Genomic DNA, 21,020 nt, shown 5'->3' on the forward strand with positions numbered 1-21,020 from the left:
GTTAAAGTGCATTGAAGTTTATGGAGCAGAGATTCCATTAGAGGTGGGAATTGAGGATAGAATTGAGGTGGGAAAGCCAAGTGCCTTGTGATGAAATTTTGAGAGAGTATAGGGGATTATGTTATGGATGGTAGCTGAGTTTGAATATTATGAGAGGCATTATGTGAATGGCCTGTTAGAGGCTTTCAGAGGTTTGAGAGAGAGAGAGAGCTCTAGATTTAATTTTCAGATCTGTCACTGAATGACCTTGGACTATTTCCATAGTCTGTCTGATACTGTTTCTTCATCAGTGAAATGGATATATGAATAGTTTTTTCCATACTTTAAAAACTTTATTTATATAAAAAAACTCATTCATTTTTAAAAGCATTAACAAGAGAGAAAGAAAAACAGAAAAGGTATGGAGCAGAAGACCTGCCCCTTAGTAGTGTTCAGTGGGGAGGTGGGATTTTTGGTTCTCTGGGATTGAATGCTTAAGTGTTTTTATAAACAAGAGTGAAAAAAAAATAAAATAAATGTCCCCCAAAGCCCATGTCTGTTCTATTATGCATACCGTACTGAGAAAAAGAACACCAGGAAGAGAACAGAAGAGGACAAGAGAAACCCGAGTGGAGCCAGGTTCAGATGGGGGCAATTTCCCCTGCGCAGTATGTTCCTAGGGTCACAAAGAAGAAAAGGCTCCTTTTTGCTAGGAGTGGGAAGACATGGGAGGGGAGAAAAAGGGTAAATAAGGGATCTTAATACATAGGGGAAAGGAAAGGGTGATGCGTTTGTGTACTTTTCTCCTCAGTATAGCCTGAGTATATAAGAAGAGAGTATATAAGGGGAGAGAGAAGGATACAGATTTCCAGCTGCATTGAACAGAGCTTTTAGATTAAGGGGAGGAGTAAAAGGCAAATAAGGAAAAGGATTGTGGGTTGTGATGGAGACTTAGTTCTTGGCCCACATAGAAGGAACACAGAAAATGGTAGCTACGATTATTAACTATTAACTGCCTTTATGGTCACCCCCCATAGAGGTCTGTAATTTTAGCTTCTGGTTTACAGGTATTTTTTTTTGTTCTTAAGTGTTCTGGATCTTCGCAAGAGAGATGGTCTCAGGTGGTTGGGGAATAGGATTAGTTCTTGCCACTGATGCTCATCTTTATGGAAATCAACAGTGGTTTTGGAGGCTTCGGGCTTCAAAGAGTAGAACTGAAAATAGTCTTTAGAGCTGTAGTTCTCAAAGCTGACATGGTATTGGGATTCCTGTGGACCTTTAAAAATACAGATTTTTGGCCTCTTCACAGACCCACTGATTCAGAAGCTCTTGGGGGTGGAGCCTCAGCATCTCAGTTTCTAATATGTCATCCAGGTGATTCTCCTCCTAGAGCTGCTTGAGAAAGCAGGTTCAGGAGACAGGAACTCTGCAGCTGCTTGGAGGAGGGCGTTATGTGGCTGCTCTGAAACTCTCTTGCAGCAGGGATGATTGGGAATGTATGTATGGATTATTTGGGAGAGAGTTATTTTTAAAAAAAAATTTTTTTAATGTTTATTTATTTTTGAGAGAGACAGAGCATGAATAGGGGAGGGGCAGAGAGAGAAGGAGACACAGAATCCGAAGCAGGCTCCAGGCTCCAAGCTGTCAGCATAGAGCCCGATGCAGGGCTCGAACCTACGAGCCCTGAGATCATAACCTGAGCTGAAGTTGGATGCTTGACTGACTGAGCCACCCAGGTGCTTTTTGGGTTTTGAGAGAAATTTTATTATGTTGTAGGTTTATTCATGGAGGTAATACCTTTTTTAGATATAGAAAATTAGCCATAAACATGTATGGTATAAATATGAACAGTAGATATAAAAATAGGGAAACTAAAAATAAGGGAGGAGAGGAAGTCAGATATGTGATTAATACAGAAAACAGAAGAGGGAAAAATGTCATAGAAAATGGGAGGTAAATAGGGAAAAAAAGCAAAATATAATATTTGAAGAGATTATAACAAATTTGTTTTTTAGGGAATGAATATAAATGTTTCTTTAATTTTAAGTGGACTTTCTTAAGTAAGAATGTACTAGTGAATGAAAGAACCAGAGATGATAACAAAGTATCAGGAAACCCACCTTTGCCTTTCAGCTCACTTTAGCCTGTAGGATTTTAGAAGAAGGAATGGTATGGTATGGGTTTTAGGAGAAAGAATGCATTGTTTACTGATGGACTTAATTGAATAAGATCTAGGATAGTGTGCCTAGATCTAATTCCAGTTATTTCAATTTTTACCTTAGGATTCTGGCTTCTTACTGTCTGTTAGAGACTCTTGGCAGCTTGGAATCTTTGTTACTGGGTTTCACTGGAAGTCAGGTAGAGTTAAGGTCTCTTGAGGATGGCACTCCGCGATATCACCATACGTCCAAAATCAGGGAACTTGATTGCTAACAGTGTATTCTCAACAAGACAGATTTGTTTGTCAGGTTGTAGCCTGGGAGTTAGTGGTACACCTCTGTTAATTAGCACAAATAATCTGTTCAGATGGGGCCACCCCATTCCCCTCTGAGAAACACTCAGACTTTATATGAGGTTGAAGCCATATGTCTAGTAGTTAATCTTTGCTCTGGGTGAGTAGCTGGGAGAAATGTCTTCTCTTTCTGAGTAGTTTCTGCTGTTCACTGACTCTAGATGGTAATGTTTTACTGCTCCACTTTACCTGGTCATTACATTATGTCCAGAGTGAATAAATGAACCTCCAGAGCAGTTTATACATAGTTCTTGAACTTTTTTTTTGAACTATACAAAACTTTCTGAACTTTTTTTTTTTTTTTTTTTTTTTTTTGCCTAATCATAGCAAGGCTTTTACTTGAGCAAGTAAATACAGAGGATAAGCATTATCTTTTGCTCCAGCCATCTGATTCATTGCACATTAATGATGGTATGCTTTTATCAAATGACTCCCATTATTTCCATGGCATCATACATTTAGTTTATTATATGGTCACCTGTAGCCCTCTTCTTGACACTGTTATCAGCAAGGTCAATTATGCTTTTTGTGTATGTGGTTTGTAGTTTATTTTACCAGTTATTCTTATAGGCTACTTGCAAAATAGTATATGAATTTCACTCCCTTGTTCTCTCTTTTGTTCCCAGCTTACTAGCCTAGTGATGTATTTTAATTGTGTTCCTCTTTCTTTCTTAAGTGTTTTCCAGCCTGGCTTTTTAAACCATCTCTTCTTCTTCTATGATCATGTTTATTGTTACTGCTATTGATTTACCCCCCCTCCCTTCCCTGTTTGTCCTTTCACTGGAAGCCTTGCCTTTGATCCCTCTATTATTTTCTGTTTAAGTTGAGATCATAACAGCTTTCAACATTGCCATTTGCTTTTTTGTTCATGGACGGTCTCTGTTGATAGGAAGGTAAATAAGAAGACGTAGTCCTTAAAATCCATACAACCTTGTGGAGAGACTGATACACATGCTATTTGTAACTTTATTATATAATTTAGCATATTGTATACTATTTGTTTATATGTGTGCCTTCACTAGATTGTGAGCATTAAGTGCTTAAGGAATGTTCATTGAATGAATGAATGAATGAATGAAGTGTGTGTGTGTGTGTGCGCGCGTGCAATGATAAGGGCTCTAAAAAGTTAACAGAGTGCTATTGCGGAAATAGATGAAGTAGTAATAGTTCTGTTAAGGAACAGTTGGGGAAAGATTTGTACTAGATGACATTAACATTGGACTTGAAGGATATTACTGCCCCCAAAAATTTAGGAAATAAGATGTGGAGGTAAAGAAATTTCTGGATGTTTAGAGAATGCATTCTAGATATGACTTTTTGACAGGAACAGTTGGTGTACAGTGAAGATAGCAAAGAGGCTAAGACTATAAATTAAGTTTATCATGCTAAGGAATCTGGAATTTTATCCCATAGGTAATAGTCATTGAAGAGCTTTAGAAGCAGAGTTGCTAGGTTCTTTTTTTAGAAAGATAATTGTGGTTGCAGTATAGAGAATAGGTTAGGAACAGAATAATTTAGGAAGCTTTTACCATAATTTGGGCTAAAGATAATTCTCTGAACAGAGGCAAGGGGAAGAGAGAGAGAGGGAGAGAGAAGTTAGAAATATCTTAAGTTTTTTCATCAGCTTTATGGAGGCATATTTTATATATCATAACAGAAATGTCTTAAAAGATAGTATTGACTTGGTAACTCAGTAAATGATGGTGAAGGAGAGGCAGACATGTCAAGGATTAACTGGATGCATGACAACCCCATTTGCTATGAGAAAAAGAAGAAACTACTTTGAAGATCAACAATAATGAATTTGGTTCTGAACTTGATAAATTTGAAATTCCAGTGGGATTTGGAGGTGGCCTGTCTAATAGACTGAAAACTTGGGTCTAGAGTTCAGACAAAGACCTAGGACAGAAATATGACATTTAGGAAGTGGTTGAAACTATGAAAATGTGTGAGATTGCCTGGGAAGAAGGAGCTAGGAAAGAAGAGACTTATGAAGGGAACCTTTTGAAATGTTACCATTGATGAATTGGGCAAAAGTAGAAAAGCCATCAGTTAAGGGGAAAAAAAAATCAAGAAGATAAGGAAAATAGGACAGATGTGTTTTACTGATTCCAAGAGTAGTGAGTATTTCAAGATGAAAGCTTAAAAACCCAATGTGATAGTGTTATAATACCTTACTGGAAAATTGTGTTATACAGATTATATACATACACATATATATGTATATACTTAGTTTTAATTATTTTTCCTGTTTTATCTTCATAAAAACTAACTTGTGGGTCAGGAAAAAATGATTTTTTAGACTTTAGAAAGTATGGACTTTTTAGTCGAAGGATTGTTTATAAGAAAATGAATTTGAAGAACAAAGCCTAAATTTTATCAATGGATTGAAAAAAGTGTTTTCTGGTGACCAGAGATAACTCTCTCTCAAAAGAATTGTCATAGAAATTGTCATTGAAATTTTCTGTATTTTCTCTCTCTCTCTCTTGAATGTTTATTTATTTTTGTAAGAGTGACAGAGCACAAGTGGGGGAGGGGCAGAGGGAGAGGGAGACACAGAATCCGAAGCAGGCTCCAGGCTCCAAGCTGTCAGCACAGAACCCGACACGGGGCTCGAACTGACGAACTGTGTGAGATCATGACCTGAGCTGAATTCGGAAGCTTAACTGACTGAGCCACCCAGGCACTCCTCTTTTTTTAAGCAATATATGTAACATATTTTATCTATAATAACTTACTTCTCCTAATAACCTAAGCACTAAATAATCATATCAAGCTATATAAACATTAGTTTATAGAAATATGAAGAGGAAACAAAAAGTTACAGTACATTTTTACTTACCTTAATTCTTAATTCTTGACAGATTAAGTAGGCAAAAGAGAATACACAAGTGTTCAGTAAATAATTCCAAAATTTCCATATGGCTGTAGAATAAAGCCATGTTCATTGAACTGAGAAGGTTAGTTTCATTACTGCCCAATAAAACATCTTGAATAAGTTTGATCTGTTTGACTTGGTAACCTTAAAATAATTGGAAAAGGCATTTTGCGGATTGAGATTTATACTTTAAAGATAGTAAGAGTTTTGATAGATTAGATTCTCTCCTTTCTATGAAGGTTTTTTTCATTGTACTTTTTCCTCATTTTTTTCTATCTTTATAAAAAAATGGTGATATTTTACATATATATTCTTACAGAAAGAACAGACCTACTTAAATAGATTCTATTAATAACATCCACTTACTGGTATGGGATAACCAGGGATTTTGAAGGGTGGATTATTGAAAAACTGACATTCATGAGACTAGACATATAGAACTGAATTAAAACTGTAATTATAAACCTCAACTAGGCATGTTATCTGAAAATACTTTTTGATGTGTAATATACATTGAAAAAGAATGTAAGTGCACAGCTTGATGGAAATCCTTTAAACAGAATACGTGCGTGTAATCAGCACCCATATCAATAAACAATATTATCAGTACCTCAAAAGCTGTTCCTTGCTCTAGTTCCCGTCATCACCCCCCTGCCCAAACCTACATAACCACTGTTTTTTTAACACCATAGAAGTTTGATACTTTAAAAAAAGTTTTTTTAATGTTTTATTTAGTCTTGAGAGAGAGAGAGCATGAGCAGGGAAGGAGCAGAGAGAGAGAGGGACACAAAATCCGAAGCAGACTCCAGGCTCTGAGCTGCCAGCACAGAGCCTGATGCAGGGCTCGAACTCACAAGCTGGGAGATCATGACCTGAGCTGAAGTCAGACGCTCAACCGACTGAGCCACCCAGGCTCTCCCCACCCCTTTAAAAAAAAAATTTTATAAAGTTTGATACTTTATAAAATGGAATTATACAACACGTACTCTTGTTTCTGGCATTCTTCACTTAACATGTTGGTGATGTTCAACTATCTTGTTACATGTTGTTGTAATTAGTTCATTCTCATTGTTAAATGGTGAATATACTAGCATTTCTTTACAAGATGAAATTTTACATAAATGTCACACTCGAAACATTTAGTCCTTTGCATTTGAAGATGAGTAACTCTTATGAAGGTTTTTATTTGGGAGTAGATTTAAATGCTTTTCATTTTATTTATCTACCTTGTCTCAGCCTATCAGCATTAGCCCTTAAACATAGAGATGATGGACATAAATGCAGTTTTGATTATTTAATCTATTCTCCCTTCTCATTGGAAAATGGATGATCATTGTGTATTTAAGCATTTATTTTAGTTTTAAAGAAAAGAGAAGTCTGCCCAAAGAAAACTTTTGTCAAATTGTTGACATATTATTTACTAATATACAATAACTCAGGTTTGTTATCATTTTATTTTATTAAAACTTTTTAAAATGTTTTTATTTATTTTTGAGAGACAGAGACAGAGCATGAGTGGGGAGGGGCAGAGAGAGAGGGAGACACAGAATCCGAAGCAGGCTCCAGGCTCTGAGCTGTCAGCACAGAGCCTGACCTGGGGCTAGAACCCAAGAACTATGAGATCATGACCTGAGCCTAAGTTGGACGCTAACCGACTGAGCCATGCAGTTGGTTAAGTATCTTTATGAGAAGGAAAGTAAAGTGAGTTAATGTTTTGAACTACATAGGCATCTCTGATGGGAGTTTTTATGGTTGGAAAAATTTTAAACTACTTGCATATGTGTTAATTTTAGTTTTTCTACCTGTTTTCTATTTTTAGTTTTATTATTTTATTTTATTATTATTTTCTAATGTTTTATTTATTTTTGAGAGAGAGACAGAGCGCAAGCAGGGGATGGGCAGAGAGAAAGGGAAACACAGAATCCAAAGCAGGCTGCTGGCTCTGAGCTGTTAGCACAGAGCCCGATGTAGGGTTTGAACCCAGGAACCATGAGATCATGGCCTGAGCCGAAGTCAGATGTGTAACCGGCTGAGCCACCCATTTATTTTTATTTTTATTTATTTTTATTTTTTTTAATGTTTTATTTATCTCTTTGGAGAGAGAGAGTGCAAATGGGGAAGGGGCAGAGAGAGAGAGGGGGACAGAGGATGAGAAATGGGCTCCAGGCCCTGAGCTGTCAGTACAGAGCCCGAGGTGGGCTTGAACTCACAAACTGCGAGATCATGACCTGAGCCACCCAGGTGCCCCACAAAATAATTCTACTATATTGATAAGAAAATATGACTATTATCAAGCTGTTTAGTCAGCATAAGCAGATCGTGATCTTTCTCTTTGAGTCATGATATAATTTTTTTCTTTCAGTATTTTTTATTGTGCTAAAATAGATAATATAGGTGTACCTGGGTGGCTCAGTCGGTCTTTGGCTCAGGTTTTGATCTCATGGCTCATGAGTTCAAGCCCTGTGTCGTGCTCTGTGCTGACAGTTCAGAGCTGGGAGCCTGCTTCAGATTCTGTGTCTCCCTCTCCATCTGGTCCTACCTGACTTGAGCCCTGTCTCTCTCTCTCAAAATAAATAAACAAACAAACAAACATTAAAATACATAATATAAAATGTACCATCTTAACCATTTTTAGTGTATAATTTAGTAATATTAAATACATTTATAGCATTGTGCATCATCACCATCCATGTCCAAAACTTCTTCCATCTTGCAAAACTGAAATTCTATACCCATTAAACAATAGCTCCATGTTCCCCCCTTCCCTGGCTTCTGGTAACCACTGTTTTACTTTTTGTCCCTATGATTTTGACTACTATAGGTACCTTATATGAGTGGAATCATACAGTATTCTTCTTTGTAACTGGCCCATTTCACTTAGCTGATGTACTCAAAGTTCATCTCTACTATAGAATATGTCAAAGTTGCCCTCCCTTTTAAAATTTTTTTGTAATGTTTATTCATTTTTGAGAGAGAGAGTGTGAGTGGGCAAGGGGCAGAGAGAGAGGGAGACACAGAATCCTAAGCAGGCTCCAGGCTCTGAGCTGTCAGTACAGAGCCCGATGAGGGGCTCAGACTCACAAACCATGAGATGATGACCTGAGCCGAAGTCAGATGCTTAACCGACTAAGCCACCCAGGCTCCGTCCTGCCCCGTTTTTTTTTTTTTTTTTTTTTTTAAGTAGGCTTCACACCCAATGTGGAGCCTAACATGGGGTTTGAACACATGACTCTGAGATCAAGAGTCAGATGCTTAACTGGCAGAGCCACTCAGGTATTCCAAAATTGTCCTCTTTCTTTTTTTTTTTAAAGTTTATTTAAAAAAAAATTTTTTTTTAACGTTTATTTTTGAGACAGAGAGAGACAGAGCATGAACAGGGGAGGGGCAGAGAGAGAGGGAGACACAGAATCCGAAACAGGCTCCAGGCTCTGAGCTGTCAGCACAGAACCCGACGCGGGGCTCGAACTCACGGACCGCGAGATCGTGACCTGAGCCGAAGTCGGCCGCTTAACCGACTGAGCCACACAGGCACCCCTTTTAAAGTTTATTTTAAGAGGGGGAGAGAGAGAGAGAGAGAGAACGAGAGAGCGAGCAAGCACGTGAGCAGGGGAGGGGCAGAGAGAGGAAGAGGGAGAATCCCAAGCAGGCTCTTTGTGGAGCCCAACACCGGGCTTAAACTCAAAAATTGTGAGGTGATGACCTGAGCTGAAATCAAGAGTCAGATGCTTAACTGACTGAGCCACCCAGGCACCCCTCTATTGTTAATTTTTTGAGGAACTGCCATACTGTTTTCCACAGAGGCTATATTATTTGACATTCCCACAAACAGGCCACAAGAGTTCCAGTTTCTCCGCATCAACACTTAGTATTTGTTTTGTTGGCATTTTGATATTGCCATCCTAGTTGGTGTGAGGTAGTCACGATAGACTTTTTAATGGTTTAGTTTTCCAAAGAAAAATAAAGTTATCAGATTATCAGGGACTCTTAACAGGGCATGAAGGTAACTTAGAGTTGACAAAATCCCTTGCTGACTTTCATGAACGTTAAGATAAATGATAGCATTTCCCTTTGCTAATGTGATAGTATTGATGTTCAATGAATGCTGGTGGTATGATTGCAGGTAAATTGGCAGGATGAAGAGCAGCAAATCAAAAGAGGTGCCTTTACCAAATCCAAGGAACTCTCAAAGCAAGGATACTGTCCAAGGTATGATCTGTTTCCTTTAAATTGAACTTAATGCCTTGTTTAGGTCGTGTGTATAAAACTCTGGGCTAATCAGTAAATGAAAACTACATGTATCCTTTGGTTTGTAAAAGGTAGATAAATTTTTAAATGAAATTTCTTTTAAACATCCAAGGGATCTCACCTTCAAAGGTGTCCTATGGTAAACTTTTATAAAGGAAAACATTCTTTTTAAAAAAGAAGCAGTGCATGCAAAATTAGTTTTACACAGTTTCTTAGAAATTCTGAAAAATTCTGGTAATGTCAATAAGTGGTATAATATAGGTCCTAATATAGTCTTAGGCCTCTGTAGTGCACAGATAAGAAAAGGAAAAGTCTCACTGAACTCTTTTTTTTTTTTTTTAAATGATGCATTGGGGGTAACTTTAGGGCATGATATATTTTGAGGTACATTGATAAGCTAGAGTACATCTGAAGGAAGATTATTGGGTTTGTGAGGGATCTGGAAATCATGTCACATAAGGAACATTTGGCAGAAATGAAATTTCCTAGAGAAGGATGACTCAAGGAACTATGTGGCCTTATGTTTGTAGGGCTATTATCTGAAAGACTAGATTTTGCCTTTGTTTCTGTTGGTAGATTTAAGTCTGGAGTACTTTTCTAATCTTTTCAGCATCATAATGTGAAATATATCACAATATAAAACTTTGTATGTGTGCAGGTCATTGGGGCAAATTGAGGATACTGCTTATTATTGGGGACGTCTGATGGAGCTGCAGGTGGGGGTGTTGGTCCAGCTGTCCCAAGAACTAATAGGATCAATGTCTAATACAACTGTAAAACATAAACTAGGAAACTTGGCGTTATAGGATGGGAAAAGAACCATGTTTTGGTTCAATATAATAAAGCAGTTGCTGAGGAATAGTTCTGCCTAATAAAATGGTCCTCAAAATCAAGTGCATTTAGAAGCTTATTAAAATGCAGATTTTGAAGACTTTTTCAGAGATTCTGATTCAGTAAATATCACTGTTTCCTAGCAGATATAACCACATCGTGGAATGCACTTTCTCAGACCAAGGCTGCTGTAAGTAATTATAGCTTCCATTTATTTCTTTCTGGTTTAAAATTGATTTCCTGTTATGATTGGATAGATTACATTTTTTTTTCTATAGTGCTTTTGTGATAGGAAAATAAAGTCAAAGATTTTGGTTGGAAATTAAGTACCATATATTACAAAATGAACATTAATGACAGCTATTAAATAATAAAGGGATAATCAAGACACTATTTTAGGTGTCAGGAACATTAACACTATGGCATATAAAATACTAAAATAATTTGTGCTATTTGTTCTCCTTTAATAAATTTGTTCATCTGGTATGTTGAAATGAAGATATAAAACAAAATGAATTTTGGAGTATAGGGCTATGTCTATGTAGAAGGCTCAGAGTCAGAGAGGAAATGAAAGGAACAAATTTTTATTTAAATTCTATTTGGTTAACGTATAGTGTAGTATTGGTTTTAGGAGTAGAATTTGGTGACTCACCATTTACACAGCTTCTTTAATGGACTGTGAGTTGCCTCTTTTGTGGCAATAGCAGGCTGTTTTCTGTCAGTAGTGTTGAAGAATGTCTATAGGCAACCTGTTTTCATTTGTGTTCTGTCCAGTTGTCTGCAGTTTAGGAACCCAAATTTGACAAGTGGTGCATAGTCCCTTCAAAGGGAGCCTTTTTCCTTTTTCTTTTTTCATTTGCTGTCCAGGAAAATTACTCTCCTAATCTGTCCTTTCTTTGTTTTCTTTTGTATCCTACCTGAATTTGAGTCACTTATTTTTTACTGTGTGAATATGGTATTTTCTGTACCCTCATCTTCAGAACTGGTTTGAAAATGCATCGAAAAAGGTACTATAACCTAGATTTGGTCATAATGTAGGGTCAAATGAAGCATTATATATATTCTCTCTCTTCCATATGAGCATTATATATCTACAATGTAGGAATAGTTTTTATCCCCAGTTTAACTTAACCTAATTTAGAGCTGAACTGTCAGTTGTCGTTTTTCAAAACTATTGTGTTTTTAAAAATAACTTTTTTTTAAGTTTATTTATTTTTGAGAGAGAGAGTGTGAGTGTGTGCAAGCAGAGGAGGGGCAGAGAGAGAATCCCGAGCAGGCTCCGCACTGTCAGCACAGCAGCCGATGTGGGGCTTGAATCCACAAACCATGAGAGCATGACCTGAGCTGAAACCAAGAGTTGGGTGCTTAACCGACTGAGTCCTCCAAGTGCCCCTAAAAATAACTTTCAAGGATGACAGGGGGCTTATAATATAAATGGGAGAAAAAGCCTGATAACAGAATATCAATGATTATTCCAGTTTTGTGAGTACATTGTACCACAAAAATCTGAATGAAGATAAATCAGAATTTTACACAGTGTTTATCTCTGTGTGGTGGAATTTTGATGGTTTTAATTTCATTTTTTTATACCTTTTCTGTGCTTTACAAGCTTTCTCCTGTAAGCATATAATTAGGGGAAAATGGTTTTTAAATCATTGAGAACATTGGTGGTTATACCAGAAGTTGACTTCTGTAAAGTGTATGGAAACCTGAGTTCTATCTCGTGAATTTTGTTTTTATTGTGAAACTTATTTTATAGACAGAGACTTAAAAAGTTGTAGCTGTTTGAACAGTTCTAAAATTTGAGTCCATCTGAGTTGTTCTTTTCTAATTTTTGCCTGTAAATTGCACAGGCTATATAACGATGATGTGCAACATACAATGTTAGAAAATGTACTGTTTCGAAAAATAATAAAAAAAAGGTCAACAAAACAAATAGAAACTCTTTGATATTCTTCAGTATCTTTTTTAAAAAATTTTAAAATATGTGTATTTATTTTTGAGAGAGATAGAGAAAGAAGGAACTGGGGGAGAGGCAGAAAGAGAGAGGGAGAGAGAGAATCCCAAGCAGGCTCCGTGCTGTCAGCACAAAATCCCCACAAGGGGTTCGATCTCACAAACTGAGACCATGACCTGAGCTGAAACCAAGAGTCGGGTGCTCAACTGACTGAGCCACCCAGGTTCCCCTCTTCAGAATCTTTCTGATTTTCTTGTCCAAATGTGGGCAGCATTGTACTACTTGTTACTATAGCTGAAGTAACAAACAATGAAAAAGCTAATACTACAAAAAGGCAGTCCTGAATTTTTCCTACTTTAGAGAAAGGTGTCGGACAATATAATTTGTGACTGTGTAAATCAGTAGTAGCTGATTTATATACAGAATTAACCTATTTGTTGTGATGGTGTTTGAACTTTAGCTGAGACACATTGAAAACAAATTAGAAGTTGTCCCTACAAGTACAGCTGTGTTTGATTCTGTCATGGATACCAAGAAATCTTCTGCAAGTGCTACCAGAAAAATAAGTAGAAAAGGTATGTGTGTTGTTGCTTCCAGAATTACAGATGTATTACATTTTTGATGTTTTCTTTCAATTTAATTTCCTTCTATAGTCTGGTATATTTGCTTGCTCTTTTGTCCAAGACCATACCTCATCAACATTTAGGTGTTTTGTCTTCGGTGCTGAGTAGTTATGAAGCAGCTTCATATTCAGTGACTACTGATGGTGCTTTCACTATCTTTTGATGAGGGACTTTAGCATCATTGCATCACCTTTGACAGTGACTTTTCATTTGTTTTTCGTGATAAGAATTTGATTTTAAGTCTTTGGGATTATGTCTGTATTTTAAATTCACAGATATATCACTTTGAGATTTAGTCGATTTAATAAGATTTACGTATTGTTTAGGGGGTTAAATCATAATTGGAATTATGTATCTCATAGGTAAATTGACACAATGCCATTACTTTCTCTGGTTACCTTTCATATATGTACTTGTGTGGTTTCTTACTTAATTAGTGGACTAGAACCTGGAGGTTAGTACTTTCCATTAAAACTGTGATTTTTTTTTTAAACCTGTGAGTCTGTTGGATTATATTCGATAATTCCTTGTTTGAGTGAGAGCCTTTGACCAAAAGGAATTTTGTATGTAGAATCTGTTTTGCATTTTTTTTGTTCAGAATGCAGTTTTTTCCTCTATAGATTGAGTGGTTTGTAATAGTTTAATTTGAATGTTTTCTGTACACGTATATGATATCCAACTAGAGATGCCAGAAATAATAGATACTTATTTTCATAAACACTACCCAAATTCAGAGGCAATCGTAGATTATATCATATGTTCTTACAGACTTTCTTTTCCTTCAGATGGTAGATTCCTGGATGACTCTTGGGTTAATGCTCCAACCTCCAAATCTTCAAAATCACGAAAAGAGAAATCTCGCAGCCCTCTCAGAGTTACCACCCTGGAGAGTAACATAAGGAAAAATAACCGCGTGGAGTTTCGTGAACCTTTGGTTTCTTACAGGTTAGTGTTTAACAGTAAATTATCAACTAGGATTAGCTTGTAATATTTACATTAAGATTATGGTTTATTTTCTGAGTTTTTCATAGCACTGTGGCTCTAGTATTATTACCTTTTTCATTTCCCAAAAATGTAGAGCAAAAGTCTTGTATATGATGAAATATTGACTTTCTACTCTTTCACAGATTAAATATTTGGGAGGAAGAAGTAGTGACTCCAGGCTACCACCATTGTAATATATGTTTCCTTCAGACAGATTATTCAGTCTCTGGAAGTGTGGCTTTTTTTTTTTTCTTCATTAATATCTCAGATTAAGTGTTCTGCATAATGAACTTTGTATAGCTTAGTTTTCTCCTTCTTTTTCCCCTTCTCCTCCTTCCTCTTCTTCTTCCTCTTGTTCTTCTTCTTCTTCCTCTTGTTCTTCTTCTCCTTCCCTTCCCCTTCCCCTTCCCCCTTCCCCTTCCCCTTCCCCTTCCCCCTTCCCCCTTCCCCCTTCCCCCTTCCCCCTTCTTCTTCTCCTTCTTCTTCTATCAATTACCTGAAATTTCTTTCCTACTGAGAATGTGAATTGGTTTCTTATTTTAATTTGTTGCCAGTGGCTCCTTTCAGCAACTTATTGTCAGATGTTCAGGATTGATGTATGAATTTTGATAGAATGGATAATATAAAATGTGTTTTTTTGTTAGCTGATAATTTAGGATTTCAGTAGATAAAATTAGAGAATTCTATATTTGAGGAATATTTTACTAATGAAAGTATTAATGCTCTTAATATAAAAAATAGTAATAGGTGATAAACACTGGGCCTTATATTCTTTGTTTCATTAACATTTTTAGTGTTGTAAAATGTCAACCAGTAAATCAAGGAGTTTCATGATGGTGCTAGATACTACTGGGTATATGTTTGTGCTCTTAAATTTGAGATAAAGAATTTGAGAGATAGAGGTAGATCATGAGTTCATATCAGTATAACATCAATATTTGATTTGATGCAGTTTTGAAATATCTAAGTGAAAATATTCAGTAGGCATTTGAAAATTTGGGTAGGAATGTGTGTGGAAAGAGGGCTGGGAATGTAAATTTGTGAGTTGTCACTAGTGTTGAAGCGATAAAAATGGTGAAGAAAATATAGAGGAGAAGGCCAGGGAATTAATCTGTGTAAAAGTTCATAGTTTAGTAAAAGGAGAAAGAAAAATGTGGAAAATAATCGGAGTTGAGAAATCTTTAACCACACAAAAACAACTTGCCTAGAAAAATAATCACTATCGGAATTGAAACTAAATTACTCTTTATTCATATTCTAATACTCTTCCTGCAAAGAATACTACTTGAAAAGAAAAGAATACTACTTGATATTTAAAATTTTATAAATTATGTATCTTTTAAAATAAGAAAAAGTACCTATAGGGAAGCTGTGAATAGAATGTCCTTCACCTGGCTGACTCCATTCATCAGTCAAAACTTCGGTTTTGGCACCTTGTATCTGAAACATTGCCAGATGTGTTTCTATCCTATTCCATTCCCACAGCCTATTTAGCTCTTCCTGTATGCTCTAATAATACAATATAACTTCTTCTGTTGTATATATATTTTCGTGTTGCTTTATATTTTGATTCCATATCTAACCATTACATTAGTTATGTAAGGCTGTAAATCTGTCTTATTCTCAGAACATCAGCTTAATGCCTATCATTTACTAAGTATTCCATAAATATTTTTCCCTAACATTTATTATGAAAATTTTTATATTTACAGAAAAGTTGAAAGAATTGTACAATAAACACCCTTCTATGTATTCAGTAAATATTTAATGAATGAGTGAATGAAAACTAAAAATACGATTTTCTTTTTCTGGTGGGGAGGGAAGATCAACTGTCCTTCCCTTTTTAAGATTGTGACATGATATGCAAACTACCGTTTTATGCTTTCTTTTATTCTTTACATTTGCTAATTTTATACCTAAATCCTTCTAACTATGAATTGTTCTGGTCTGGTAAAGGTAGTGCAAATAACTGAATTTAGTCTTGATCTCTAGTGGAAGGGAAGCTACATGAGTCATTTCTCAGTCCCCATCTTGTTTAATAATCAACCACTCAGAACGGGGTCTGATGTTTTTTGGGTCATGGATTCCAGTGAGAATTTGATGAAAGCTGCAGACTATCTCCTTAGAAAAATGCATATACTCATAGACTGACAATAGATATAATTACCATATTATACTGCAACAGAGTTATGGCTTTAAGAATTTTTGCGATATTTAGAGTTTTGTGCCTTTCCACGAAACATCTAGATCCGTGCTGTATAATAGAACCAGTAATGTGAGCCATACGTACAATTTAAACAGTTTTACTAGTCACATACACAGACACATGAAGATGTTTTACATTCTTTTTCTGTTGTCATCCTGAGTCTTTAGAATCTGGTATGTAATTTACATTGTAGCACATCTCCCATTGGGGCTAACCATATTTCAAGGGCTCAGTAGCTACATGTGGCTAATGTCTACTCTTTGAGACATTGCAGATCCAAATTTTATAATTTTGTTGGCTATTTTTTCATAAATCATGTGCTGTTGTTACTGCTGAGGCTTGTCTTCATTAACTTCGCTTTTAATAAACTACTTCTGTTTCTAAAATATAACTTATTAGAATGATGTATAAAATAAAAATAATCTCTGGAGGAAGACTTTTGTTAATGTTTTTATGAATAAAGACTATGGGCTTTGTGATACGTACTTTGGCTATGCCTAGTTGCCTTTGCTTACTCCACAATTTCCAGATGTGCTATACAGAGTTTGAAGCTACCAAAAAAAGTGATCTATGGTTTAGAGAGGTTTAACTTTACTTAACTACATTTATTTGAAGGAAAATATTTATTATACCTCCACTTTATTTGTACTCCCCATCTATTTGTTAATTTGGTACATTATTTAGAAGTTACAAACACAGAATTTGAGAACTTTTTTCCCGTACTTAAGATTTCATAGAGGAGTAAAATGCATATTTTGGTAATAAGTATCAAGTGAATTTCTAAAGTCAGATTGTAATCCTATTTTCTGGAGTTCTTAAGGAAATCTCTCCATGTTTTGCATGTTTCTTATTTTACATATGCGCATTATGATTTAGATTATTTGCTATCTAACTTGATAGAGGGGGCACTGAGCATTGAATCTTAATGTTAGTGATGAGCATTTTGTTTTTTAACCTACTGGAATTTCTAGATTTTAAAAAAAATCTCTAATAATAGAATTCTTTCAGTTTGGTTTCAGTTTGTTTTTTGTGCTCTTTATTTAAAGCTTATTATTTTTTAATAATAGGGAAATCCATGGCACACCTTCCAATATAAGTCCTAGCCATCTAGAGTCAAAGCATGTATATTGTGTGGATGTTAATGAAGAAAAGCCTGAGAGTGGGAACCGGAGGATCTGCAATCGAGAAGAACGGAACATACATTGCTGTGATTTTGAGAGCTCCCAATCATCTGTCATCAATGATACAGTGGTTAGGTTTTTAAATGATCGACCAGCAATTGATGCGTTGCAAAATTCTGAATGTTTGATTAAGATGGCAGGTCCTGTGAGGACTGAGGAAGAAAAGCCTAGTAGAGCAAAAGGAAATGAGAAGGCTTCTGTAAGTAACATGGGCCATGATGTTGATCCAAAAGTGTTACGGATAACGGACTCTTCTCCGTCCTCTACGAGTACTTGTAATTCCCAAAGATTAGATATTTTAAAGCAGCGACAACATGATGTCAAACTGGAAAAACTCAAGGAGCGAATTAGGAAACAGTGGGAACACTCAGAAGAAACAAATGGCCGGGGCCAGAATCTGGGTCATATTGACCATCCAGTAATGGTTGTTAATGTTGATAACTCAGTGACAGCAAAAGTCAGGAAAGTGGCAACAGCACCACCTGCTCCAACATATAAAGGTTTGTAGTCAGTCTTTGTATCTTTCTCTCTTCCTGCCTTCTTGTCCCCCTTTCTCCCTAGGGTGCATTTGAATAGAGAAGGTCATCTTTAGAACAGGGTGTGATTCTCAAATCAAATGCTTAAGAAATTAATTCAAGGTGCAGGTTAAAAATACAGATTCCTGGATGCTACACTGGATCTAAATCAGAATTTCTCGGTATAGAGTCCAGAATTAGATTTTTTAACAAGTCCCTCAGGAGATGAAGAACCCCATCTGAATAGTTAATAAATTGAAAAAAAGAGAAAATACGAATTAGTGTCGTTTTTAGAGAACTGCCAGAATTTTACTCTTATTCCACCATTGTATTTGGATTGTTATTAGGAGTTCTTTCAAAAGTAAATATTTAAAATTATAATTGAGTTAATTCCAGTTACAGTTGGTTACAGAATATTTTGGCACTGATATTTTGATCCTGTTATTTGAAGCTCTTGACAGCAAGGGATTTCCCCCCACCCCCACCCCATGTTTGAGAAAACAAATATTTAAATCAGATTTATACCAACATAGATAGATTTTCATTGAGAAAATCCTTTTCTAAGAGAATTTCTGCTTTGTAGCCAACTCAAGTTTTTATATATGGTGGTTTTAAGGAGATTGTATTTTTATGTTCCTGAACTTATTTTCACAGAGTTATTCATGTAAAGTTTTTAATTAAAGAGTTGATTCATTGATCAGATCAGTCTGTGTTAGATTTTTGTCATTAAAACTTCTGCTACCATAGCCTTTCTTCTGTCAAAGTTCAGTTTTTCTAGATAAGTGTATGAAGATCAAAAATTGTCAAGATTCATTTTTTCTGTTAATTTTAAGTTATTAACAAACTAGGACAGTTTTTGCTATAGTTAATTTTGTTTTGTATTTGTCTACCAAGTCTAACTTTTCTCTGACCAGCTTTGCAGTTTTTTTGTAGTCCTAAGGTCTTCTTCTCCAGAATGAATTTTATTTGTGCGGTTAGAGCAATTATCGGTTTTATTATTTTTTTATTTTTTTAATGTTTATTATTTATTTTTGAGAGAAAGAGAGAATGAGAGACAGAGAGCAGGTGGGGATGGGCAGAGAGAGAGGGAGACACAGAATCCGAAGCAGGCTCTGAGCTGTCAGCACAGAGTCCGTCGCGGGGCTTGAACCCACGAACTGTGAGATCACGACCTGAGCCTAAGTCGGACACTCAACCAACTGAGTCATCTAGGTGCCCCAGAGCAATTATCAGTTTTATTTTGTGTTGCTTATTATATTTTGATAATGATAATTAATTGTGAATTAGATAAAAGGTGGATAATTTGCATTTTATCCTTGCTAATTTGTGATAAACTTGTGAGCAGTTCCCTTTAGAATACTGAAAACTTGTTTTGTTATTCAGGATTCGTCTACTGTATTATTAATTAAATTATTTCATATCCTTCTAGTCATTTGTGTACAATGTAGTAATTGTCCACACCGTTGACAGAGCAAATAGCAAATGTTCTTATTGGTTGTGAGATAGTGATTATCCTAAACTTTTGCTATATTAATGTCAGATCCATTAAATAAAGATTGTACATTTAAGGTGTGTTTATTCTAGAAATCAAAGTTCTGAAATTCCAAAAGTTATTCCAGTAAGGCAAAGCTAAGATGATCAACCTAAATCCATATTTTATTTAATAATTTACAAAAATCTAAAAATTAAAAATAGGACGGAACAAAACAAACGCAACCCGAACGAACCTGAGTGAAAATCTTAAAATCTTAACTTCCTCTGAGTTGGTGATTGGATTTCGCACTTACCTTTTATTTAGTAATTTTTTAACCTGTTAGTTTTCATATTAAAATGTTTTATAGGGACACCTGGGTGGCTCAGTCAGTTAAGCATCTGACTCTTGATCTAGGCTTGAATCTTGTCTTGGGGTTGTGGGTTTGAGCCCCACGTTGGGCTCCCTGCTGGGAGTGAAGCCTACTTAAAAAAAATTTATAAATAGAACTTTTGGGGGCTAATTTATGAACTATAGCATACATTTGTGAAATTATAACAGAATATGGTTTCCAACGTCCTGAGCAATGGATTTATTTTTCCCAACACTGAAAAACTATTCTTGTCAACTTTTTGCCAATGTAAATGAACAGGATCGTAACATACTATATTCTAAAGTGACATTTTACTTTCATTTGTTCAAATACGTAATAAATTCACTTGGTTCACAATTCAAAAGATGAAAAGGATGTACCAGGAAAATCTCTTGTTCTGCAGCTCCCTGGTCCCCTTTCAGGTTATTACTTGTGTTAACAGTTCGTATATTCTTCCAGATAATTTTTGCGTACATAAATAGTATGTGTGTGTTTAATTATTTTCTTTCTCTTTTTATGCAGTTGTTAGTATACTAAACCCATTCTAAACCTTGGTTTTCCATTTATGTTTTTTATGTTATTCATTCATTCATTCATTCATTCATTCATTTATTTAACGTTTATATACTTATTTTGAGAGAGATACACAGAGTGAGTGGAGGAGGGGCAGAGAGCGAGAGGAGAGACAGTATCCCAAGCAGGCTCCACACTGTCAGTGCAGAGCCTGATGGCGGGGCTCAAACTCAAAAACTGTGAGGTTATGACCTGAGCTGAAATCAAGAGTCGGACACTTAAATGACTGAGCCACCCAGGTGCCCCTGGTTTTTTTTTTTTTTTTAAATTTAAAGACACGAAAAGTGTTCTATGATTCTGCTTTAAAATTTCAATTTAAAAGTAGTGAACACAAGCAGTGTTTATGTGATTTTTGTCTTATACTTAGTTGTTTGCATACATTTTTCTCCCTGGTGTAAATGCCCATGAAGTTTAAGACCTTATATTGATCATCCTTATTTTATTTCAGAGCCTAGTACACTGTCTTGAGCATAAGTGCACAGTAGCTTTTTTATTCTAGTCAATAAATTCAACTAGTAATGAAAAAAGGGAACAAAGAATAGAAATACAGTAGTCCCCCCATCCTCAGGCGATACGTTCCAAGCCTCCCAATGAATGTCTCAAACTGTATAGTGCCAAACCCTATAAATATTATTTTTTCCCTATACATACATACATACATACCTATGATAAAGTTTAATTTATAAATCAGA

General features: G+C 35.8%; 1 protein-coding gene across 4 annotated transcripts in view; it reads left to right on the forward strand.

The window, feature by feature from the left end:
- CEP350 (centrosomal protein 350) overlaps positions 1-21,020 on the forward strand; it is a 153,726-nt gene that overhangs the window by 15,027 nt on the left and 117,679 nt on the right. For 3 of the 4 annotated variants that reach the window (XM_027074431.2, XM_027074434.2, XM_027074433.2), the window contains exons 2-6: positions 9,490-9,575; positions 10,589-10,635; positions 12,863-12,977; positions 13,811-13,970; positions 17,283-17,896. In XM_027074431.2, the coding sequence (XP_026930232.2) occupies positions 9,503-9,575; positions 10,589-10,635; positions 12,863-12,977; positions 13,811-13,970; positions 17,283-17,896 (1,009 nt within the window). In that variant the 5' untranslated portion in view covers positions 9,490-9,502. The remainder of the gene's footprint in view (positions 1-9,489; positions 9,576-10,588; positions 10,636-12,862; positions 12,978-13,810; positions 13,971-17,282; positions 17,897-21,020) is intronic. The other variant, XM_027074432.2, reaches the window with a different exon arrangement.

Source organism: Acinonyx jubatus, chromosome E4 (genome assembly GCF_027475565.1).
Source record: "Acinonyx jubatus isolate Ajub_Pintada_27869175 chromosome E4, VMU_Ajub_asm_v1.0, whole genome shotgun sequence".
Taxonomy (NCBI): Eukaryota; Metazoa; Chordata; class Mammalia; order Carnivora; family Felidae; genus Acinonyx; species Acinonyx jubatus.